Here is a 25,791-nt window from a genome sequence, read left to right as displayed (position 1 = left end):
GTTTTATGTTTGTTGTTTTGAGGAGGGCTACCCACTGGTAGGGGCCGTAGAACTCCTGGTCATTCAGGCACCAGTGAGCCGCACTGTGGGGTGTCTCCTGGGCCTCCTTATAATAAAGCTTTAGATTTTTGACAATAGGATAGTTAAATAGTATTTCAGTGTTATTTTAATTGTTTTATTTTTATGTGATAACACATATCTGCCCAATATCTGTGGCAAAAGTTGCAATACGACTTTTTCCAGTCTGTCATGTGCTGAGTTTGCAGATGCCATTTTATTGCTGTACCAGTTTTACATCTTTGTATAGTCATGTTTATCACACTTACCACATACTACTTTGGGTTTGAGACATAATTAGGAAATCTGTCCCACTCAGGAGCCCTGGTGGTGGACATAGTGGGTTACTTGCTGGGCTGCTAACCCCAAGCTCAGCAGTTCGATTCCACCAGCTGCTCTAAGGAAAATGAGAAGGCTGTCTGCTCCTATGAAGATTTACAGCTTCGGAATCTCAAAAGGGCAGTTTTACTCTGTCCTTATAGGGTCAATCTGAGTCGGAATCAAATTGATGGCAGTTGGGTTTGTTTGTTTGATGCAATCTCAATTTATGAGAAATTCATTCATGTTGTCTTCCATATGTATGTGGTTTCACTTAAAAAACAAAAACAACCCAAAACTTAAAGACTCATATCCCAGTGGGATTTATCTTGCCATTTGGTTTGGAGAGGATCCAATTTTATCTTCTTCCAAATGACCAGCCAGGTCTCCCAAGCTTGTATATATATTTGGGTTTCGTACTGTTTGGTACTGTTTTCTGTTTAGCTCCCTTGGTTAGATTGTCAGCTCACTGGCTGTTACAAAACCATCTTAGTTTTAAAAGGTTTATGGTTTGTTGTAACCTCTGGACAGACCCATTCTTTCATAGTGCTCTTTCTCAGGGTTTTCCGGTCTGTATTTTCTTATTTATTCTGCCAAATGAATGCTAGAATCACCTTGTGTCAGAGGGAATTAGCTTGGAGGTATTTTTATTGGATTGTGTTAAATTGATAAACTTCCTTAGGGAGAGCTAGCACCTTTATGATGTAGAATCTAACTATCCAGGATCACTGTTTATGCCTGTTTGTTGGAGGCTACATTTGTGATTTTCTTCAGGAGTGGTTTCTGGTTTTCTTTTCAGAAACATGTACTGTATATCCTCGTGTATAAGCCGTTTCCCAGCACACTTTTAATGCAGCTTTTATGGTAAAATTAGATGCCTTGGCTGATATTCGGGTTGGCTTGTACTCGAATATATACGGTGTGTTTCTTGTTGGGGTGATTAGCTTTGATTCTTAGCCTCCCTCCAGAACTTCTCAGAGTTGTTCTTACTCACATACTCAGAACATTTTGCATAGGACTCAAATGGTTCATGGATTCCCTCCACCCCACCCGAAACCAACCCATTATATTATCTCCTTAAGAAGTCCATCTATCATGTCTGTCTGTCTCTTCTTTCCTTCCTTAGTCCCTATACCATGGCTTGCAGACAGTAGGCAATCAAATTTTTTGTTGAGTAGGTGAACTGAGTAATAAGAGGAAATGAAAATGAGTGAAAGAATGGGGACAGCAGTAAGTCCTGTATTTAGAAAGGTTGTCCTTGTGCAGATGCTTAGATAGTCCCATGTCTGTAGTCATTGATGCATTCATTTCACTGTATTTTGTCCTTCTCCTTACCTCCATTCCAGAACTTTACAAAATACCCTGTTGCTAATGAACAAATAACCCACAAACTGACTGCCATCAGTTTGATTTTGACTCATAGTGACCCTGCAGGACAGGATAGAGCTCCCTGTTTAGGTTTCTGAGGTTGTAAATCTTTACAGGAGTAGACCGCCTCATCTTTCTCCCTGAGAGCAGCTGGCGGATTTGAACCACTGACCTTGTGGTTAGCAGCTCAATGCATAACCTGCTGTGTCACCAGAGCTCCTGTTGCCAATCATGGTTATTGTTTCCTGAACACCTACAGAGTGCTAGGCTAGGTTATTGTTTCCTGAACATCTACAGAATGCTAGAACACCTACAGATGCTATGTTAAGTGTTTTACTTAATAACTTCTTGTAATGCACACAACCACTAAGCCATACGTTCCCTTACCCTCATAAATTACTCTGGAAATGTTTAAGCATTTAAAATGGTGACAGGATAGCATTGTGAACTCCCACATACACGTCAACTCCATTTTCACTCTATTTTGAAAGGTTAACTAGCTCAAGGTTCAAAGCTAAAGTTAAGGTTTAACTTAGAACCTGACTCTTTTCAGCTCCTTATGCAGGTCGTTTTCAAACTTTGAACTACCGCCAGCCAGGAAAGGTAGAAGCCAGGGAGGCGGAGCCACTCTGCTCAACCCCAATAGGTAATCTCGTACTTCGTCTCCTCTACTATTCAAGCCCCAGATGCTTTACCTTCCTTCACTTCTGTTTGCCTCATCTCTGTCTCTTACTTTGTTTCTCTGTCCTCTGCTCCTCTTCTTCCTCTTTCTTTTTTGTCCTGTTCTCTAGCTTTATTTGTGCAATCAGGTAGTAGTTAATTTTCAAAGGCAAGCCACTGTTGTGAGTGCACAGCTCCAAGCTGGCGGACACAGTAAAAACAAATACATTTAAACTAAATGACAACGAACCTTGCTGTTCATTGGGTAGCCTACGATTAGGGTTGAAAGTGTGCTGAAGGCCTGGCGGTCATTAATTCAACCACCCTAGACTCAAGCTGCTCCTTGGGCTGGCACTATGCTGTCAGCCGCCCTCCTAGAGACATTCTAAGGTCGGAGTCCAAGACCGCAGTTTAATTGGGCCCAGGGTGCCTGGGGTGATTTTCCTGGGCAGCAAAGTATTGAGGCCAAAAATTTCCATGTCTTCCTTTGAACATTTGTGAGCCAATACTATGGAATCCTATAAGCTCTTTCCTAAAGCTAAAGACAATAGAGAGGTTATTTATTTATTTAGCCTTAAAAAATTTTTTTTTAATGTTAGCTGCTTAAATTAACCTTCTTGTTATATTCCCTAGTGATGAATGAGAGAAAGATAGAGATGAAAAGAATCCCACTTTTTCAAAGACAAAAGAAAATGCTTACAGTTCTTGGAGGAGAATGTACTCAGATTATTATGGATTTGGAAGTGGAAGGGAGGCTGCAGGCCAGGACCCAGGGGCTTTCTCACAGGAGCCAGAGAGTGTAGTGGAGTAGAGTAGATGTCTCAAAGAACAGAGGATTATTTCCAAGCCTTGAGAGCTTATATAAATGGTTCTACTGGGTTTTGGATGCCTCATATACGTGTGAAAGTTGGACATTGAATAAGGAAGCCTGAAGGAGGATCGATGCGTTTGAATTATGGTGCTGGGGAAGAATGTAGACGGTGTACCATGGACTGCCTAAAGAACAGACAAATCTGTGTTGAAAGAAGTACAGCCAGAATACTCTTTGTCTCACGTACTTTGGACATGTTATCAGGAAAATCCAGTCCCTGGGAAAGGTCATCGTGCTTGGTACACCAGGGGGCAGTGAGAAAGAGGAAGGCTCTCGTCCAAATGGAGTGGCATCTCGTAGCTGTAATGCTGGGTTCCAACAGAACAAAACCATGTGGACAGAGCAGGACTGGGCAGTGTCTCCTCCTGTTGTGTCTAGGGTTGCTACCCTGTTCCCCGAAAATAAGACAGTGTCTTATATTGATTTTTGCTCCCAAAGATGTGCTAGTTCTTATTTTCAGGGGATGTCTTATTTTTCCATGAAGAAGAATACGGTACACATTTATTGTTGAACCAAAAAAAGGGAAATTTATTGCCTGTATACAGTACAGTAGTAGTTGTCATCACAAACCAGCATAACCAGACAAACTGTGAACCCTACAGTATCAAGAATTTCTTGTTACTACCATTATTTCCATGTATAACAATCTATGGTACATATACTCATTTATTCAATGACAGTCATGTCATCGTCTTCTGGAGTATCATCATAACAATCCAAACCCTTATTTTCGGGGGGATGCCTTATATTTCAGTGAGAAGCAAAACTGTAAGTAGGTCTTATTTTCGGGGGATGTCTTATTTTTGGGAAACAAGGTAGGAGCTGGAACCGATCCGATGGTACCTAACAACAACACCAGCTGTGTCTGGGGCCTACTGTTCCTTCTTTCCCTCTGATTTCTTGCATTTGTAATGGAAATGTCTATAACGCATCTCTTCTACCATTATACATACTGTGGAGGAAAATCACTTGTAGCCCAGATTTCACAGGTTCACAGATGAAGGAAAATTTTGTCTTGGGATGGAATAAGACCTAGAATTGATTTGAAGACTTTTGGGATGATATGATGTAGCGAATGTGTTTTTGTGTTTTGTTTTGTTCTGACATTGATTGTGAATTGGGCTCAGATTCATAGAGCACAGTCTTGCAATCAATGACTCACGCACATTCCCCTCCCTCACCTCATTCACTGCAATCCCCTCAACATGCCATCACTCATAACACTCCATCTTGTTTCCTGCTACCATTCCGCCTTTCCTAACCTCTCTGAACTTTGCTGGGGGGAATGCTGCTCTTTTGATCTCATGGTTGATTATTGTAAGGTTTGTGTGCCTCTCTGCGTTATTGTCCCCTTTATAGACCTATCTGTTGTTTTGCTGAACTTTGAGCAATGAGAGTGTCAGTTCCAGACCTGAAGGCTAAGGCTTTATAGCCTTGGGGTTCCACTAGTCTCTATCCAAGTAAGCCCTATCTGTTTTATGATTTTGAGTTTTGTTGGACCTTTTTCTTTTCTTCTACGCAATATATTGAGGATCTTCTGAGGTGGTTCCTTTCAGAGCAGTTGGTACTGACAGCAGGGCACCATTTGGGTCTTCAGGTCTTAGGGCTGGAGACTGATGTCTGAGTGGTCCACCAGTCTCTCAGATTGTTTCCCTGTCTCTCAGATTTTCATCACTCTTCTTTCCTCTGGACAAGGGGAGAGACCACGACTTACACCGTAGATGGCCACTTACTAGCTTGTAAGACCCTAGTGGATACCACAGTAGAAGTAGAACATTGTCTGTGAGCTATTCTGTGTAATTGATTTTGGTGCCACCTGAGATTATGAACCTGAGCTGCCAGGTTCAGCAACTCATTCCCTAAAGGGGCCTAGTGATGGTGACTGAGTTTTGCAGGTGTCAGGGATATGAATGGGGGTGGGATGGGGGGTACAAAGGGTGGAATGTTAAGGATTGAGCTGTGTCCCTCCAAAATATATGTTGTAAATCTTAATCTCTATGCCTGGGGTTAAAATCCCATTTGAGAAAGGATTCTCTTGGATATGTTAATAAGATCAGTTTACCATTGGATGTTGTGAGTCAATCTCCTCTGAGATATGAGGTTAAACAGGCCAGTGGAAGGCACAGAGATGGGCTGAGAGGGATGCTGGACCACACAAGGAAGCTCAGAAGATACAAGGCCTTCCTCTGCAGCTGACTAGAGCCCCACCCTGACTTCAGACTTCCAGCCTCCTGAACTGTGAGAATGTGAATGTCTCTGCTCAATTGACCCACTGAGGGTATTTGCTAGAGAACTAAGACAGAGGTGTACCGAAGGCCAGGGGAGCTGAATAGTGTAGGAAGTCTCTTAAGTGTCTGGTTCTTAACTACCAAAGCAGAAGAAAAGGATTTTAACTGAAAGTGGTCTCTTCCCAGCTGTGCTGTAAACTGGAGAGCAGGGATTAGGCTGAATTTCCTAGCCAAGTATGTAGCCTCACAGGGCTTTTGGCTGAGCTCAGAGAAGAGCCGCCATATGGACTAGGACCCACAGTCTGCTGATGAGGAATGGAGACCGGACCTCAGAGGCCTATAGGTGGCTGCCTGCACCCCTCTGCTACCGCTGAAGGGTCTAGCACAAGTCGGTGGGGGCGGCTTGAGGAGGAGTGTGTGTGGAGGAGGAGGAGTGCCTCACATAAAACAGAGTAAATAGATTCTAAATAAATGTAACCTGCTTTTATTTAAGCACATCCACACACACTTTATTTACTATGTATCTTTCTTTAAGCATTTTTTAAAAACAATGTATCTTTGCATTGTCTCTAATAAGAGTGGGGGAAAGTAAGGAAAGACCCTAGGTTTCAGAGCCCTTTACTTCTCAAGCTTGGGCAATAGAACTTGAAGGTAGAGACTCCACCAGCTCTGGAGCCAGACAGCAGGGATTTGCATACTGAGTTCGCCACTTTGCAATTGGGGCCTGCCATTTCATCTCTAGGCACCCACTTCCTCTGTAGAATGTGGGGTTAATAATAGTAACCACCTCACAGGTCTGGCAAAATTATAGGAGGCTGCCCATGTGAAGCGTGCGTGCGACCAAGTGCTTTGCACATAAATGCTCATGAAATGTTAGCTTTGTGTCTTCCCATACCCTGTTCTGAAAAGCTTTTTTTACTTCTTCACTATATCTAAGACATAGCTAAGACAACAGCCTACTGCCATAAGTCTGTTCAACTCACCCATCCTGTAGGGAAGGGTGGAACTCTGAGACTGTGTTCAGAAGCAGGTAGCCTCACTGTTCTACCTCCAAGCAGCTGTGGGTTTGAACTACTGACTTTGTGGTTGGCAGCCCAATGCGTAACCCACCAGTCCTCCAGCGCCTAGTTAACAGAAATGGCACATTTCTGCCATTAGTGAGCTAGGAGATCATACAGTATTTCTCAAGCTTCCTCGCTGTGAAGTGGGACAGTTGCACCAGGTGATTGTTGACAACCCCCTGCCCTAGTCGTCAGTGGGTTCAGGCTTTGTGGGAAGGCTCTCAGATGGTCAGATGGATGACAGCCCGCCTCTCTGCCGTGAGAAACTTGCTTGCCCAGATGACTCCTACCCAAGACCAGCTGTAGGAAAGTAGTCTGGAGTTGCCTTTTTCCTTTGAAAAAAATGTGTGTTTGACATCTATAAAAGATACACGGTAACTTCTATTGAGTGGTTAAAAACTGCATTTCTTGTACCACTCATCCCACCTGTGAAGTAGAAGGAAAATATTTTGGCAACTTGTTCTTTTTCTGAAAGCAGGAACCAACCTAAGCTGTTGCTGTAAGTCAGAGACTGCCAGCAGCCCTATTGGACAGAGCAGGACCACGGAGGTTCCAGGTTGTACTCTTCCCAGAAGTTGACTGCCACATTTCTCTCCCATGGAGCAGCTGGGGGTTCCAACTGCTGGCCTTTTGATTGGCAGTGGATTCCTTGTCTGATCAGAGCACACAAGAGCAAATGCAGGGGGAGGAAGAGAGAGTGGAGCATATCCTGGGCCACCAAGCTTTGAGGACAATATCCCTGCTCAGAGCAGCCAAAGCACAGAGAGGACCATAGGGCTGGCCCCACTATGAGACACAACATTCCTCACTGACCCATAGCCCTACGGAGGACAACACAGTGTGGGAATGGCGCCCGATCTGACCCTACCACCCCAATGCAAGACACTAAGGGCATGCAACAGAACAGCAAGGGGAGGAGGGCTAGGAAGTCCCAAGAGAATAGCAAAAATAGACTTTGGGGCCAGGGCGTGGCACCCCATCAGACCAGAAAACACTCCTAAAGGTCACCAAACAGACCTTGAACTACTTACAGGCTTTTTTCTCTTTTTGTCATTGGTTTTTTTTGTTTTCTTTTGTTGCTTTGTTTTGCTCTGTCTTGGTTTTGTGCATATTATTATCTCTGCAGGTCTAGCTAAATAAGATAGGTGGGATAAAGAATCTTGAGGAGAAAACAACAGGACCAATGGTTCCAGGAGAACATGGGAGATGGGGAGGTGGGGAAAGGAAGTGGGTCTTAGCAAACCCAGGGACAAGGGAACAACAAGTGATCCAAAATCGGTGGTGAGGAGGGTGTAGGAGGCCTGGTAGGGTTTGATCAAGGGCAATGTAACCGAGAGGAATTACTGAAACCCAAATGAAGGCTGAGCATGATAGTGGGACAAGAGGAAAGTAAAGGGAAATAGAGGCAAGAACTAGGAGGCAATGGGCATTTATAGAGGTCTAAATACAGGCATGTACACATGTAAATATATTTTTATATGATGATGGAGAAATAGATCTATGTCCATATATTTATAGGCTTAGTATTAAGGTAGCAGATGGACATTGGGCCTCCACTCAAGTACTCCCTCAATACAAGAATACTTTGTCCTATTAAACTGGCATTCCATGATGCTCACCTTCCCAACATGATCGCTGAAGACAAAGTGGGTGCATAAGCAAATGTTGTGAAGAAAACTGATGGTGCCTGGCTACCAAAAGGTATAGCATCTGGGGTCTTAAAGGCTTTAAGATAAACAAGCGGCCATCTAGCTCAGAAGCAACAAAGGTCCCATGGAAGAAGCACACCAGCCTCTATGTTCACTGGGTGTCTATGGGATCAGGTATCAGGCTTCAAAGAACAAAATAAACATATCATTGTGAATGAGGGGGAGTATAGAGTAGGGACCCAAAGCTGTAGGCAACTAGACATCCTCTTACAGAAGGGTTGCGGAGAGGAGATGAGCCAGTCAGGGTGCTGTGTAGCAATGATGAAACATGCAACTCTCCTCTATTTCTTTAATGCTTCTTCCCCCCTACAATCATGATCCCAATTCTACCTTACAAATCTGGCTAGACCACAGGATGTATACTGGTATAGATAGGAACTGGACACACAGGGAATCCAGGACAGATGAACCCCTCAGGACCAGTGGTGAGAGTGGCAATATCGGGAGAGTAGAGGGAAGGTGGGGTAGAAAAGGGGAACTGTTAACAAGGATCTACATATAACCCCCTCCCTGGGGAATGGACAACAGAAAAGTGGGTAAAAGGGGATGTCAGACAGTGTAAGACATGACAAAATAATAATAATTTATAAATGATCAAGGGTTCATGAGGGAAGGGGTGCAGGGAGGGAGGGGAATAAAATGAGCTGATACCAAGGGCTCAAGTAGAAAGAAAATGTTTTGAGAATGATTATGGCAACAGATGTACAAATGTGCTTGACACAATGGATGTATGTATGGATTGTGATAAGAGTTGTCCAAGCCCCCAATAAAATTATTAAAAAACAAAACGAAACCAGGGATCTGTATGTTAAATAAAAATTGCATCTAACAAAAAAAATTAATAAATCATTCTATTGGAGGTTCTCACATCTGTTATAACAATCCATACGTCCATTATTTCAAGCAGACACGTACAAGTGTTGGCATCAACAATTTCAAAACATTATGTTTCTTCTTGAGTCCTTTGACCTCAGCTTGTTTTTATTCCCTCCCACGCCCTCCCATCTCCTCGAACCCTTTATATATTATGCATTGTTATGATTATTTATACATATCTTATACCACCCATACTATCCCTTCACCAACTATCCTGGTAATCGTCCAACTTGAGGAGGGTTATTCTGTCATTATTGCTATCCGTCCTCCCTTCCCCCACTTCTCTTCCCCTACTCTCCTGGAATCATTACTCCCATTACTTTCTCTGAGGGTTTTGTCTATGCTGAATTCCGTGTTTTGAAAGTGTTCGTTTGTGCTCGTGTACGGACATCGGTCTAGCAGAATTTGCAAGGTAAGACTGAGATCATAACAGTGGGGGAAGGAAGAATTAAAGAACTAGAGGAGTGTTGTGTGTTTCGTGGGTGCTAAACTGCCCCTGGATGTATCTTCTCTTCTGTGCAGCCTCTCTGCATGGGAAGGTCTTATGGGTGGGCTCTGGGTCTCTACTTTCACCCGTCTCCTACACCTCAATGGGATTGTTTAATTTTGAACTTCTAAGGCCTATTGCCGTTGACACCTTATGATCACACAGGCTGGTGTGAGCAGCGGAGTGCTATAACAGCTGTACCACCAGGACACCTTTCCAAACCTGTGACTGTCAAGTCAATGCCTACTGATAATGATGTATGTATAGGACAAAGAAGAAATGTCCCAGAGGTTTGCCGGGATGTAAATCTTTTTCTGTGCCAGGGCTGATAGGTTCTGACTATCACCCTTTCAAGTAGCAGCCAAGATCTTAACCCTTGTACCAGCAGGCCCTTTCTGGAGGCCGTGTGGTACAAGAGTTGCATCTATTATGATCAGTGACCGTGTGCAGCAGTCCAGGGACTCTTCTTCCGGTGTCAACTCATGTACAGGGAGTGGCTTATTCCACACTCAGAACTGCCCATGAGGTAACCTTAATGTTTCCCGGCAGAAACCAACCCAGAGAGTTAAGAGACATCCCCCTGAGTGACACAGCTAGTCACGGGAGAGGGCTGGCACCCATGCTGAGCTGTGGCTGCTCTAGATGTGTGCAAACCTGGACTGCCCAGCCCCTTGTCTCAGGAGCCCAGGGCCTGCTTTGGTATTCTTCAGTTGCCAGAGTGCTGTGACTTTTCCATTAAACAGAGATCTTTGAATTTGGGGCTTGATGCTGTGTTCATGTGGGCCCTGCTTTATTCCTGGCAGAGGAAGGCACGCTGGGATCCTTCAGCGGGCAAAATCGCAGAAATTGCCCGTATTTTCAGTTTCAGGACACAGTAAAATGGCTCTGAGTACAAGTGACTGAGTCAAGGGTCTGTTTTAACACAAAGGGGGGATTTGAAAGTGCTGAAGTGATGCTTGCTTGTTGAGACTCTCGACTGCAGGATGGGAGAGTCGGCATTAGGTGTAATGCAGTCAGCACCTCCAGTCACTCGTTAGACAAGTGTGGTGCTCGGGAGATTTTGCGGTTTGGCCCGTGAAGAGTCAGCCTGGGCAAATGCCTGGATCTGAGCGGCCAGGCTGAGAAAGGCAGGGGAAGGCAGGCCAGCCTCCCAAAGCCGCCTGCCATTATAACAGCCTGTAAACAGCTGGTTTCTATGAATCAGAAGATGGGAGGGCAGAGGCAGTTTGTGATGCTGAACACTGATGTTTTGCCTCGTATTTTATGGAACTCTTCAAAAGAAGAGTTTCATTAGAAATTGAGAGAATCTGGAAAAAGAAATGAGTTGAATTGAATGGTTCTTAGGGACTCATCAAGAATCGGATGCTAGCTGCCAGTTTTTGAGTTGTGGCGCAAATTCTATCCAAGCTGAAAACAGCTGTGCTTGAGGCCTTTAATTTGCTCTGTGTGTCTACCTCCTTAGAAAGCCTGGTCGTGAGGTGGTGATGATGATGATGGCATCTAGCACCTAATTAACGTATCGACTCCTTCTGATGTCCCTGGCATAGAGTGCTGCCAGTGTTTGAGACGGGTTAACACATTTAACCTTCACAGCAACCCAGCGAGGCAGATGCTATTATCGCCCCATTTGATAGAGATGGGAACTCGGCCTCCTGCAGACCTGGTGCCACTGGGCCCGTTCTGACTTCTAGCGACCCCATCGGACAGAGTAGAACTGCCCCATAGGGCTTCCCAGGCTTCATCTTTAGGGGTGCAGACTGTCACAGCTTTCCCTTGCAGAGAAGCCAGGGGGCGTAAAATGCTCATCTTTTGGTTTGCAGCCAAGTACTGCCGTGACCCCAGGCTCCTTCTGAGCCTCATCCAAACCTGCTGCTAGCTGTTGTTGGAGGGTTAGTCGCTCCCGACGCCTGTTGTTAAATTAAGTCCTTTTAAGTCCTTTCTGACTCATTGCGGCCCTGTGTGCAAGAGGGAAACACTTCACAAGTGTTATATGTGAGCCCCTGATAGCCCTGTGTCAATCCCTCTTGGAGAGTCTTCCTCTTTTACTTTACCAAGCTTGAAGTCCTTTTCTAGGGACTGGTCTCTCCTGACAACATGTGCAAAGTCTAACTCCTTGTGACCTTACATAGGGTTTCCAAGGCCATAAATCTTTATGGGCACAGGCAACTTCATCTTTTCCCCATTGAGGGGAGAGAGGGTTTGAACCACCAACATTGTGGTTGTCAGCCCAACACCCACTGACAGGACTCCTTTCTGAATTCCACAGGATTTGGAAATTCACCCAATATCACGCAGTAAATAATAAGAGATTCCATACTCATGCCCAGGCGGTCTCGCTCTAGCCCGTTTTTAAGCCATAAACTACACTGCTGCTCGTGAGAGGCCTGGACCCTATCCCTGGAAGTCTACAGTCTGGCAACATTGCATGTCATTTAAAGAGCAAATAGACTCAGGTTTTGAGCTCCTCTGGGGACTTAGATAAATTTCTTATACCAAGTCCATGTCTAATATAATTGTGCCTGGTACATAAGGAACCCTGGTGGCACTCTCAGGTGAGTATTGTATTGTTAGCAGAGCAGTCAGAGGTTCAAACTCAGCTGCTTTGCAGGAGAAAGATGAGACTTTCTGCTTTCCTAAAGATTCACAGCTTTGGTCACTGAGTTGAAATTAACACGATGGAAGAGGGTGGGTTGTTATAAAACCCACGGCCATTGAATCAATTCTGACTCATAGTGACCCTATAGAAATCTTTACATGAATGGGGCTAAATAAATGAATGGTGTGTGCAAAAGGCCATTAGTTTTAGCGTAAGGCTTACCCAGGTTTCTGATCATAAACTGTCCTGTTTAAAAGTGATGCATGGTTACTATAGGGATTTTGGAAATATAGTAATGCATAAAATAAGAAAATGAATCACCCACAATAGTATCTAGGAATACCCATTGTTAGCATTTTGGTATATACCTTATCTTTTTTCCGTATGTAAATGAATGATTTTAAAATCAATTTGGAATTAAACATTTTTACAATTGTGTGCTAGTCTTTTCTCTCCCAGTATATTGACAGCATTTCCCCACATTATTAACAAGTTTGGAAAGAAAAACCGTTATCATAAAATTCACCAACTTTAAAAGTGCAGTTCACAGACTACATGACTGTTGCCTCTTTCTAATTACAGAACCTTGTCGTTGCCCTGAGAAGAAACCTGACCATTAGCAGTCACTCTTCCCTCCCAGAGTCCGTCAGCCGCGGGCCTGCTCTCTGCATACATTCGCCGATCCTGGGCATCCTGTGTAAATAGAGTCCTACAATAGATGATCCTTGTGTGTGTGGATTCATTCACTTCAGCTTTCAAGCCTCATTCATATTGCAGTATGTATCAGTATTTCATTCTTATTTTTGGCTGAAAGATACTCTATTGTATGGCTATACCACATTTTGTTTGTTTATTCATCCATTGATGGACATTTGAGTAGTTTCCACATTTTGACTATTACAAATAATGCTCCTATGAACATTATTGTACAAGTTTTTGTGTGAACATATGTTTTCGTTTCTCTTGTGTATATGCCTGGGAGTGAAATTGCTGGGTCATATGGTAATTCTATGTTTAACTTTGTGAGGAGCTGCCAAGCTTTCTACAATGGCCGTGCCATTTTACATTCCCATTAGCAATGCATGAGGGTTCCAATTTCTCCAAGTTCTAGCCAACACTTTTTCTTTTTTTAAATAACCATCGAGTGAGTGTGAAGTGGTTTTGACTTTCATTTGCTTAATGATCAGAGATGAAGAGCATCTTTTCATGTTTTTCTTGGCCATTTTTGCATTGGCAAATGCTGCTGCATGGGAGAAAGATGTGATAGTGTGTGCTGGTACCGATTTTCAGCCTGGAAGCCCAGTGGGGCGGTTCTAGTCTGTCTTCTAGGGCCCCTGTGAGTTAGGCTCGAGCCCATAGCAATGGGCTTGCTTTTCCTGGGTTTGTTGGTGACTTGTAAGAGTGGATGCTAGACCTTTATCAGATAGATAGATAGATAAACTGTAAAATATCTATCTTCTATTCTAGGGTTGTCTTTTCATTCTCTTTTTAAATTTATGATTTGGATGAAAGTTTACACAGCAAATTAGTTTTCCAACTCGCAATCTATGCACATTTTGTTTATTGACATTAATTGCAGTTCCCTCTATATAACAGCTCTCCTCTCACTTCCTCCCTGAACCCCTCTGTGCCCATTGGTCTGGCTTTCCTGCCCTATTCTGTTCTCTAAGCCTTGGTTTTAGGCAAATGTTGCCCCTTGGGTCGTGGCTGGCTAATTGTTTTGAGAAGTATGTTCTCACAAGTATTAGCGTTCACTTTATATTTTTCTCCATGGTTTGGCTGAGAGTTGATCCCCAGGGTTGGGTTCAGTGCCAGGTTTGGAGGGTGTCTAAAAGCTAGTCTCGGGGGATCCACCAGTCTCTATCAGATCAGGAAGGCTGGTCATTTTTATGATCTTGATTTTTTCCCCCTGCCTCTGTTCAGGATCTCCTATTGTGATCCTTATCTAAACAGTTGGCAGTGGTAGCCAGGTACCATCTCGTTCTTCTGGTCTTCAGTTTCCTTGAGTTTTGATTTTCTTCACCCTTTTTTACTCTGGACGGGAAGAGACCAGTGAGTTGCATCTTAGCTGGCTGCTTGCTAGCTTTTCAGAGCCTCCTTGTTGTTCTCAGTCAGCTGCACAGCGTTCTGTCCGGGACCTGGACATTCCCTGAGACTGCAGTTGAAAGTCCCAAGCCCAGGCTTCTCACTTTCTTAATTGGCTCAAACGTTAAACATTTTGCTGAAGTGTAACTAATCTCTCTCTCTTTAGTTGTTTACAGCTTGATTTTAATGTCAGCAAAACATTCCTAATCTGTACTTATGTAACAACCTTACTCATGCACATGTGAAAGTTGAACATTGAATAAGGAAGCTCGAAGAAGAATTGATGCATTTGAATTAGGGTGCTGTGGAAGAATATCAACAGTACCATGCATTGCAAAAGAATAAGCAAATGTGTCTTGGAAGAAGTACAGCCAGAATGCTCCTTAGAGGCAAGGATGGTGAGACTTTATCTCATCTAGACTTTGGGAAGCAGCTATGCACACCACTATCCCACCAACGCTCATCTCACCTTTTTTGGACATGTTGTCACGAGAGAGCTGTCCCTGGGAAGGACATCATGCTTGGTAGAGTGGAGGGGCAGCGAAAAAGAGGAGGGTCCAAGGAGGTGACTGACACAGTGCTGCAACCATGGGCGCAAACCTAAGGACGGTTGCGAGGATGGGCAGGGCCTAGGCGGTGTTTTGTTCTGTTGGACACAGGGGCGCTGTGAGTCGGAACTGACTCGATGGCACCTAACAGCCACCCATGGCACCTTTAAAGTACGTTCAGATTTTGTGCTTTCTTTTAACCATTAATATTTTTCCTTTGAATACAATGTACATAAACATTTCTTCCCATCTAATTTGTGAGGACATTAAGGTTCCTGGTGATTAAAGGGATTTGTTCAAGGTCAAGTTAGACTTCAGTTTGCCAAATCAGAGTACATGATCTGAAGCCACTGTTTCTCAATAAAATATTATCATTGAAAACCTTTTGTAATTTGACTGACTGGAAAAGTGGTTTGTTAGTCTTTTAAAATTTTCTTTTGTGGATCTCCTGTTTTTTCTTTGTCCTTTTTTAATTGAAGTGTTCGTGATTTTTTTATTGGTATGAATGAGCTAATATTTTTCACTTTTTGTGATAAAATATATCAACTCAAACCAAACACTGCCATCGAGTTGATTCTGACTTAGAGTGACCCTATAGGACAGGGTAGAACTGTCCCTGTGGGTTTCTGAGATTGTAACTGTTGATGGGAGTAGACAGCCCCTTCTTTCGTACACAGAGTGGCTGGTGGTTTTGAACTGCTAACATTGTGCTTAGCAGCCCAATGTGTGACCATTGTGCCACCAGGGCTCCCATATTCTTTAATAGACCAAACCAAACTCACAGTCATCACTAACTCATAGCGCCTGGGGGTTTCTGAATATTTCTGTTTACAGGAATAGAAAGCCCTGTCTTAATATATTACCTTTTAAATATTTCTTAATTAAACCAAAACCAGTTTCTGTTGAGTTGACTGACTTATAGTGACCTCATGTGCTTCAGAGTAGAACTACACTGTATGAGATTTTTAATGATGGACTTCCTGGAAGCAGATCACCAAGCTTTTTTTCTGATGTGACTTTGGGTAAATTTGAACCACCAACCTTTCAGGTAATAGCTGAGTGTTTAACCACCTACTCCATCCCCACTTCCCCCAGGGACTCCAGAGATCTTACCCAACCCACTGCCATGGAGTCCCTGCTGTCTTATATAGGGTTTGCAAGGCTGTAAATTTTTATGGAAGTAGATAGTGTCATCTATCTCCTGCTGAGCAGCCGGTGGATTTGAACCACCAACCTTGTGGTTGGCAGACGAGTGCTGACCTAACAGCGCTACCAGAGTCATTTAGATACCATAAGTAGTGACTTATAACATTTAAAAAATTTTTTTCCTAAAATCACAAATCCACCTTAAGAATTCTAATGGCAGTGAGTTGCAGTTTGCAATTGTATATTTCCTCAGACACTTTTGGATAGTTGTAAGACTTAGAGATAGTTATTTTCTTATTGCAAGAGCTATCTATCAGTGGTTGATCTATCAGTCATCATTCAAAGACAAAACTGGCTAATGTGCTTCAAAGCCTGCTAAGTGCTGGTGGTGACCTGTCTGTGGGATGCGTAGCCTTCCCACTGGGGTCTTTTGTGTGTACTTGCAGTTTGGTATTTTGGTTTGAGTAGTGGATTGAAAGCCCAGAACCTGAGTCCAGACACTAGCCCTGCCATTATCTAAATACATGACTGGGTGGGTCACTTAACTCTTGTCAATCCTTTTTCATCTGTAAACTGGTTAGCACACAATTAAATTATCTCTTAGGTTAATTTTAAGTGGAAAATTCTCTGATTTTTGTTTTTCTGATCAGAAACCATTTCATGCGTGTTTGGTATTGATAAATACATGTTTTAAGTGTTCATCGGTGGGTGTGGCAGAGTGACATCAGGAAGTTAGAGCAGCAGTGGTGAGAAAGTGTGTGGCGGCAAGGAATGGAGGCGAGGTGGAGGGATAGGGAGTGGGGACCAAGTCTGGACTAGCTCGCGGAAGTGGAGTGGCCCAGCAGGAAGCTAGGCGAGGGCCTCCTTGGAGTTAGGCTCACTGAGGAGGAGCTCTGATCTGCTAGAGCTGTCTGTCCAGAACACCTGAAGAAAGGTCTCTGGACAGGGGCAAGAATAAGACATCCCTGGTCTTGGGCGAGAGGGAGAGACTGTCCGACTAGCCACATGGTCATTGCTAGGCGAGGCCTGCAGAAGGTTACTTGAATGTCCAAGAGTTCAGTGATCCAACTGTATCAAAGAGGGACTAGAGCCTCGGAAGAGTCCAGGAACTCGATGATAAGAAGGGATAAGACGGAATATCAGTGGGCCCTTCCTGCAAAATGCCTGACAGCCGGGTGTTTCCTTTCATGGCAAAGCCGGGTGTAACAGCATTTCTGCCAAATGTTGATAGCATATAGTTAACGCTTTTGGTGCCTGTATGATTCTTGAGAGACTTACTGATGATACCTGATCTTGGATTTCTTCATAGATAACTCAAAGGAATAGGCACATTTCACCTTATGAGTTAAAAAAATTGACTTTCTGATTTGTACTCCATATGAATTTAGCTAGTGTTAGCCAACACCCCTCTCCCCCCAATTTAAGTAATGATGAGATTTTGAAAGGATAGGATTTCTGTACCTTCAAGGTTGACAGCCCCAACTAGACCTGTTGATAAGTTATGGTCCAGACATCGTGGGAAGTCTCGTCACTCAGCTGAACTAACCCAGCAGTACTCTTTCCCAGATCCACACCTCCACCCATCTTTCAGCCAGGGACCTCCCATGTAGGTGCTTCTGTCGGGAGCAGCCTGTCTCTCTCTGAAGGGCTGAAGTATACTAGAAGTGAGTCCAGAAGTCCTGTCAACTAGAGAGACTATGGACATGCAGCCAGGCAGATCCGCATTTGAGCGCTGGCTAATGTCGCAGCTGTGTGAGGGGAGCAAGTGCACCATTTTCTTGAGCAGACATCTCCTCATCTGTACAGTGAGGAGAATCATAATGGCCTCTACCTAATGTTACACCCAGAACTGCCGTCTACTCAGTTCTGACTCTACAGCCGCCTTATAGAACAGAGGAGAACTGCTTCATAGGATTGTAAATAGCTAATGAGTTTGAAGCACCATCCTTTCGGTGAGTAGCCCGTCATGTAACTCACTGCACCACTGGGTGTCTATATAACAGGGAAGCAGGTTAAGAGGATTCACTGGGAAATGTTTAGCGGGAATGCTGGACATTTGTCCACACAGTAGAACAGTTGATACCTTTGCCAAAGGCATTTGAGAGATTCGAAGGTATGAAACAGGGGAGACTGGTTGGGCAAAAAAGAAATCACTGCTTCTGACAACTTTCAGGGTATCTGGGTAGGAGGCTATGAATAAGGAGTTGTCTGAATCTGTGGGGATAACGAATAACAGGCGGAAGAGTGGCTGGAAAGGAAATAGCACAGTAGGCCATAATGTCATGAGCCAGGGCCTGTTGGTTAGACTCAGTTCATGTCCCCACACATTGTACTCTGCTACTCCCCGCAGCGTCTCGGCGCAGGTTTAGTTACGGTAACCCCAGTGAGTGTAAGTCACCTGGCAGTGAGTTTGGTTTTGGACCCCATTCTAGATCAGGAATAGTTGGGACAAGGCAGGTTAGTTGGCAACAGCCGGGGAAATGGGACTGGCCCTGGAAGACTAGGTTAATGAAATGTATCCCAGCGGAGTTTGGGTTGATAACAGGAGGCTTCAGAGCCATTTGCTAAAAGTCCTGTTCTTGGAATCCTCTCTATCTTGTAGGTTTATTCCCAGAGGTACCCTAGAGATTGCTTTTCTGAATAGAGCCAAACCAAGACCACTGCCATCAAGTTGATCCCAACTCCTAGCAACCCTGTAGGACAGAGCGGCACTGCCTCTTTGGCCATTCAAGGCTGTAGGGTAGCCAGTTTCATCTTTCTCCCACCGAGTAGCTGGTGGGTCAGAACTGCTGACCTGTGGTAGCAGCCAAGATAGCTGCACGAGGATGACTTATGGCTTTTTAGGGATGCAGGACTGTTTCAGTGATATTTAATAATATTTGTGGTTGTTGCTAGGTGCCGTTGAGTCTGTTCTAACTCATAGTGACCCTGTGTACAACAGAACAGAGCACTCTCCAGTCTTGCACTTTCCCCATAATCGTCACGTTTGAGCCCATTGTTGCTGCCATTGTGTCAGTCCATCTTGTGGAGGGTCTTCCTCTTTTCTTCCTCTTTTTCACTGCCCCTCCACTTGTGAACACACAGTACCATATAGTCATTTGCTACTCAAAGTATGTTCCTTAGACCAGCAGTATCCATATCACCTGGATAGGCCTGACCTCAGCCCCTCTGAATCATATCTTTCCTTTGACAAGAATCTCCATGTGATTAAAGCTTGAAAAATTGATCTAGAGGATAAAAGGGCATGAGCTGCAGGGTCAGACAGACTGGAATCAGATCTCATTTCCTCTACTGATTGCTTATGACTGTTACTTAACCTTTCCACTGTCACTTATAAATTGCATTGTGAGGATTACAAGCAGTGATATGTAAAAAAGTGCTTAGAAACACAGTATGATGCATATTAGTAGCTCTGATTCGTGGCTTTTTAAAATATAATGATATCCTACTATAATTCAGTCGAATATGAAAAGGGAGAACGGGATATCATAGTAAGGGTAGCTATGTCATGAATTGGTAATTGTGACAAATAGGGTCTCCTGAGTCAATGGGGCATTGACTGTGGTTGGCTGGTAGAGCAGTCCCCTCAGGGTGAGACGACAAGTGCTCATGTTAAGTAACTGAGAGTTGACAGCTATACTTTTTAATGGGTGCTAAGCTCTTGGAAGGGACAATTATCCGTAGAAGTGGTTAGCTAAGTCTCCGTGACTTAGTGAGACCTTTTGTTATCGAGGAAAGAGTCATGGCTTGGGAAATGGGAAACCTGGGCGAAAGTGTACATTCTGCCTCTTGTTAGCACTGCCCCCTTAACAAAGCATATCAGAGCCTTAGCCCTTGCTTGTAAAATCAGGATACATGGGATGATGAACTGTAAATCCCAGCACCTAAGCAAGGCATTATTATCTCCGCATCTTCCCCTCTTACCAAGAAGCTCACCAGACAGCCACTCAATTCCCCAAAGGGCCTGATTCTGCCCCTCACAGTCTTCAGAGCTGGTCTGGCTGCCTGGATTTCCCAGTGATGAGAATGTACCTTAGCAGAGCCTGCGGGTCATACAGGCCTGCCTCCAAATCTAGGACTCTGGAACAGAAGATGACTAGCATTTGGGGGACGATGATGATGATGATGATGATGATATTAGAAGTGACAATGACAAGGCACAGGAGAGTGATCACCATTGACCTGGAAGTGCCTGATATGAAAATCTGCATTCTTCACACTACACATTGCTGCCTTTCAGGCCCTCCATGTAAGAAACAAGACCAAATGACAGCTGCTTTTGAACTTGCGAAATCTGGGCCTGCTATAAGCTATACAGTCACCTTTCCCTAACCTCACCAATCCTCCTCACATTCTCAGAAATAATTGCTAGTGGCTCTCTTTTAACTTGCTGGATTCCTTGGATACCTTACGTTTTAAATCATCATTCTGCGTGTAGCGAATGCCCCCGGTTCTGTGTCTGAGCGTGTGATCTTTGCTCTAATTACGTTGAGCATGCCTGTTATTTCACCTGGCTCCGGTTGTTTGTGAGATACTCAATAGCCCTGGGGTGAGAACAGATCAGATCAAGGAGCAGCGCAGCCTCTCAGGACCTCAGTTTCCTCCCTTCAAGGGGAGGAGATTGGACTAAGGTCAGTTGGTCATGCGACAGGAGTATGTGATAGATAAAGTAATGAACTCCTGTTCGCGGAACACAATGGACAGGACTCTCCAGGGCCCCTTCAAACTCTCTGGTTGCCACCAAGCCCAGCCATCAAGATGGAAGTAAAGCTTTTGCTCAGGAAATAGGAGTTATCAATAACAGCAATATAAAAGAAACACCAGACCAAAAGACAGATGCCTCAGACCTTGGGGAAGTTCAGAAATTTGGGGGGAGCCAAAGTAAAGGGTCTTGATGAATTACCAGTGTGGCTTTTCTCTCTTGGCTATTGTAGAACGGGAAGCCAGGCAGAGGTGGGTGCAGCTTCTGTGCCATGAGCCTTCAGTTATTTACTGGTAGTAGACAGACAACGTATATCGTGTCGTATCTATACTGCTGGATAGCCAAGTTTTCCTTCCTTCCCAGTACTAGCCTTTCCCCTTTGTAATGCCCCGCGCCTGTCACTACTGGTCAGACTAGGAGTCCTGGTGACATAGTGATTACGCATTGGGCTGCTAACTCCAATGGAAAGTGACAGGGGCAGGTCTGCCTTGTCCTGCAGGGTCACTCTGAGGCGATGGCAGTGAGTTGGGTTTATGTGATCACTGTCAGACCAGTAAAGCTCTCCTTTCACTGGGCTGTTCTTACTTTAGAAGTTCTTTCCTTAAAGCAAGCTTACTGCTTTCCTGGCCTCCCTGACGTAGGCAGCTTTGCTTCCACGCTTCCTTTGACAGAAGTGTGCTTAGAGGCCTACCCTAGCCAGCGGAGTGTCCACGACAGTGGTGCAGTTACGTGTTGACTGCCTTCCCAATATCAGGTGTTGTGCCACTTGCCCGTTCTTTATTTAACCACCCACATGTCAAGTGTGCCTCTCCTGGCACTAGGTCCGTGCCTCTAGCCCTCTGTAACGCTTTCCCTTTCCCCGCTGCCTGTGGAAATGGTACCCCGTTTGTAGTTCCAGCTCAAGCCCTTCCCTTCCCTTTCTCTCACTGGGTCAGTCGGCATCTTCCTTTCCCTCTCCTTTTCCAGCCCCTTGTGACTGGAGTCCTCTGAAGAACTCTGGTTTTGATGATCCTAGTGTTGGGTAGACTTAACTACAAACTCCTTATTTTATATTTCCTCTGACTCCCACAGCATTTGGCAGTGTGCTGGGTAGAGTAGGCAGTTAACCCATAGTTACTGGTTGACATGTATGTCTTGCTGGTGAAATGTTTGTGGGAAATTAGTACTGTGAATGAGGATCCCTGATGGAGTAGTGGTTAAACATTGGGCTATGATCTACAAGGTTGGCAGTTCAAAACTACCAGCTGCTCCATGGGAGAAAGATGGAGCTTTGTATTCCCGTTAAAAATTACAGTCTCAGACACTCACAAGGGCAGTTCTCCCTTGTTCTAGAGTCACTCTGAGTCGACTCTATGGTAGCGAGTTTGCTTTTGTTTGTTTTTTTTTATTTTAATGAGGGAACTGTCCGACTCAGTTTCCCGAGACCCATGTAAGATCTCCTTACCCTCTAGTGTTAGTAGCAAAGATCTTGGCTTGAGCCAACATCTCAATCTGGCCAGCAACTGTGGATTTCAGAATATCTATTTACTGAATTAAGCAAGGTGTCGTGAGACCTGGAGCTTTTGGTCTTACTGTCTTCACTAGTCATTAAAGGGATTCCAAGTTTTGGTTTGTTTGTTTTTTACAAACTGTGACTTAGGCCTCTCTTTGGCTGTTCTGAGTTTTCTCCTGTGTGGGACTGTTTTTCCTTTGTAACCGAAGGAATTCTCAAACAGTCAAATCCTCTCTGGAAGTAGATGGACAAAAAATTTAGCAGAAAAATAAATGAATGCATAAATAAATAAATATTCCCGTGCTTCTTTTAGAAAGCTGGCCTAGTTTCCACTCTGTGTTGAATTCCCATTTGTGTTTTTGGGTCATTATGCAGCACTTGGTTCAGCCAATTAAGCTCCCTCTTTCTAAGTATCTTTCTTCTTTATCAGTATAGTCTTTTCTCCAGGCTTTAATATTGTTCCTTTGAGGAACATCCATCTTGCTGGTGCTCTTTTGTTGCTTAAACGCTTTTCCCATGGGACCTTTGACAATTTTCTCAAGCCTAGCAATTTCAGTAAGTGCTTAATAACATAATTTAGGTTGCTTCTGTCCATGAATCTACAGGGCTGCATGTACAGCGTGCCGCGGCAGTGTTCGACTGGAGCAGCTTACCTTGAGAAGCATCGCTCTTGCTGCTGCCCTTTCTCGTCTTCATCTGACTTCCTTGCGAAGGTAGTTGGGGCAATAGTCAGTGTAGTTTAGCCGTTTAATATAGTTCAGCAGCTTCCAAATCAATAGTATAGTGTTCATTAGTTCTATTAAATGACAGGAAGTAGTTTAATTGTTTACTTACAATAGGTACATAAGTTATTAACTCACATGGCTAGTTTCAAAATTATTTAATGGGAATTATTTCTTAGCCTCTTGTGGTAATAATAATAAAGGTGTATATAGATAGTGCTTATTACATGCTAGGCACTGCTTTTAGTGTAAGCACACACACACACACACACACACACACACACACACACACACACACACAGTATCTCACAAGTAACATAGTGCTAGTTTTTAAAAATCCAGTCGGAGAACCTGCCTTTCCCTGAGTTTGCTCTCTTTCTGTGCCCTGGTTACTGGTGCACTTGGACTTGGAGTCCTTTGTCCCTTTCCTGCCTGCTGCTAGATTAATGACGTTCTTAATTCTCTTCTGTCTTCTTGTTTGCACATATTTATTCAGCTCTCTTCCTTCATACCGGATGTGCTAGCGTCCGTGGTTCATCTAACCGAGACACAAGCCCGTCAGCTGTCCCTGAGGGGGTGAAGGGCTGGCTACTAAGGAAGAGGTGGGCACTCTGGGTCCACCCAGAAATGGATTCATAAAAACAGACCTAGTGATCTCCTTCTAGGAAAGTAGCCATTGAGAGCCGCCACACTGCTCCTCGTGCAGGACGCTGCCGTGAGTCAGAATGGGCACCAGGGCAGCTGGCAGCCACACTAGTGACGTGACGTTCATCATGACTGCTGCCATACTCTGATCCTTAGGACATCCTAACTCAGTCTCCCGTGTGCTGATTTTTTTCATTTTAGAACGGCCATGAATTAGTGTTTTACAATACAGATTTCAGAGTGAGCCTATCTGATTTTGAATCCCCAGCTCCATCACACATTACTCATAAGACCCTGAGAAATGATAAAACTACTGTGTGCCTTGTTTTCCTCATCTGTAAACTGGGGATGATCACAGTGCTTGGTTCGTGGCATTGTTGTAAGGATTAAATGAGTTAATGTATGCCGAGCATTAGCAGTGCCTCGCACATAGTAAGCATTTAGTAAGTGCTGGGCACTATGCAGTCAATTGCACTGCCACTGAGCTATACCCCCAAGTGTTAGATCCTGTGCTTGTTGTCATTCTGTCTAATTTTTTACCCCCCTTTCCCACACCCATTCTTCTCAATAGGCAGTGCATTATAGGTCTTCAAAAACAACAACAGCAACAAACTCACTGCCATCTAGTCAGTGCCGACTCATAGTGACCATATAGGACAGGTTAGAACTGCCCCTATTGTTTTCTGAGACTGTACCCATTTATGGGCATAGAAAGCCCCCTCTTTCTCTCATGGAGCCAGCTGGTGGTTTCAAACTACTGACCTTGCAGTTTTAGCAGCCCACCACTATGCCACCAGGACTCTTTTGCATTTTAGGTACAGCAACACATTTAGCCATTACTTTTTTTAATTGAGATACAATTGACTTACATCTTAAGATGCCATATCTTAAGTGTTTTGTTCCAAGATGGTTGACAACTATTTTTTCTTGTGAACAACACTCAAAATAAGTAATAATCATTTCTATCCCCCTTGTGTACCTTTCCAATCAGTGCCCTTCCCATACATAAACATAAATCCACGATTACTTCCACAGTCACATCTGATTTTTATCACTGTAGATTAGCTTTGCTGTATTACCCCCCCTCCCCATAAGTTGCATCATGGAGTATATATTCCTTTGTGTCTGTCTTCATTGACTTATCATAATGTTTAAAAAAAATTCATGAACACTATTGCATGTATTAGTAACTTGTTCAATTTTTTTAACTTGTTCAATTTTGTAAGATACTGCCAAACAAATTTCCCCAAGTGGTCATATAATTTCATACTTCCACCAGCAATGTCTATGTGCGTTCTAGTTACTCCACCTCCTCACCGACATTTGGTGTTATCAGTCTTCATTGTTTTTATCATCCCAGTGGTTATGATGTGAGTAAATGACATGGCCATACCTGACCTCCTCTGACTGTGTTAGGGATAAGGAGAATATGACTCCTCACCAGCCCAAGAACCATTTCCACAAGGCAGAGGTCAGGCATGCTTCATGGTCTCCTTGTCTCTACCCCCATCACAGCCTGGCCCCTTGGCTCTGTCCCTGGTCTCCATGCTGCAGCCTCTGGGGCCTCTGATCTTGCCTTTTGCAACTTCAGATGGAGATCTTGAGACAAAGTGTCACCAACCTTCTAAGGAGCATTTTGGCTGTACTTCTTCCAGGCTTTACTACTACATTCCCATCATAATAGTCAACCCTACTTTGAGGTGGCAGCTCTTCCTCAGTCATATTTGAGTGCCTTCTGATCTGAGGGACTCATCTTCTGGCACCGTCTCTGGTTTTCAGTGACTAATTCCTCAGAAGTAGACAGCCTAGTCTGTCTTCATAGCCTGTTCTTAGTCTCAGCTGAAACCTGTTCACTTTGGCTGACCCTGCTGGTCTCTGAAATACCAGTGACATAGCTTCAAGCCACACAGATGTCACCACAGTAGGACAAACTGATAAGATGAGTGGTGCTTGAATATATTAGCGAGAGGTCATCTTAACCTTTATATGTTTTTGTTTTCTTTTTTTAATCGTTTTATTAGGGGCTCATACAACTCTTATCACAATCCATACATACATCAATTGTGTAAAGCACATTTATACATTCATTTCCCTAATCATTCTCAAAACATTCCCTCTCCACCTAAGCCCCTGGCATCAGCTCATTCCTCCCCTCCCTCCCTGCTCCCCTCTCCTTCATGAACCCTTGATAATTTATAAATTATTATTTTGTCATATCTT

At 44.0% G+C, this 25,791-nt stretch overlaps 1 protein-coding gene across 2 annotated transcripts in view; it reads left to right on the top strand.

The window, feature by feature from the left end:
* ZBTB40 (zinc finger and BTB domain containing 40) overlaps window positions 1-25,791 on the top strand; it is a 78,765-nt gene that overhangs the window by 10,684 nt on the left and 42,290 nt on the right. Inside the window, exon 3 of one of the 2 annotated variants that reach the window (XM_045298818.1) lies at window positions 12,814-13,007. The exons of the other annotated variant lie outside the window; for it this stretch is intronic. Coding sequence (XP_045154753.1) covers window positions 12,950-13,007 — 58 coding nt within the window. The 5' untranslated portion in view covers window positions 12,814-12,949. The remainder of the gene's footprint in view (window positions 1-12,813; window positions 13,008-25,791) is intronic. 2 annotated transcript variants of the gene reach the window in all.

This window comes from Echinops telfairi, unplaced genomic scaffold (genome assembly GCF_000313985.2).
Source record: "Echinops telfairi isolate 266 unplaced genomic scaffold, ASM31398v2 ScPeMD7_7457;HRSCAF=8495, whole genome shotgun sequence".
NCBI classification, from domain to species: Eukaryota; Metazoa; Chordata; class Mammalia; order Afrosoricida; family Tenrecidae; genus Echinops; species Echinops telfairi.
This window is presented reverse-complemented; position numbering and strand designations above follow the sequence as displayed.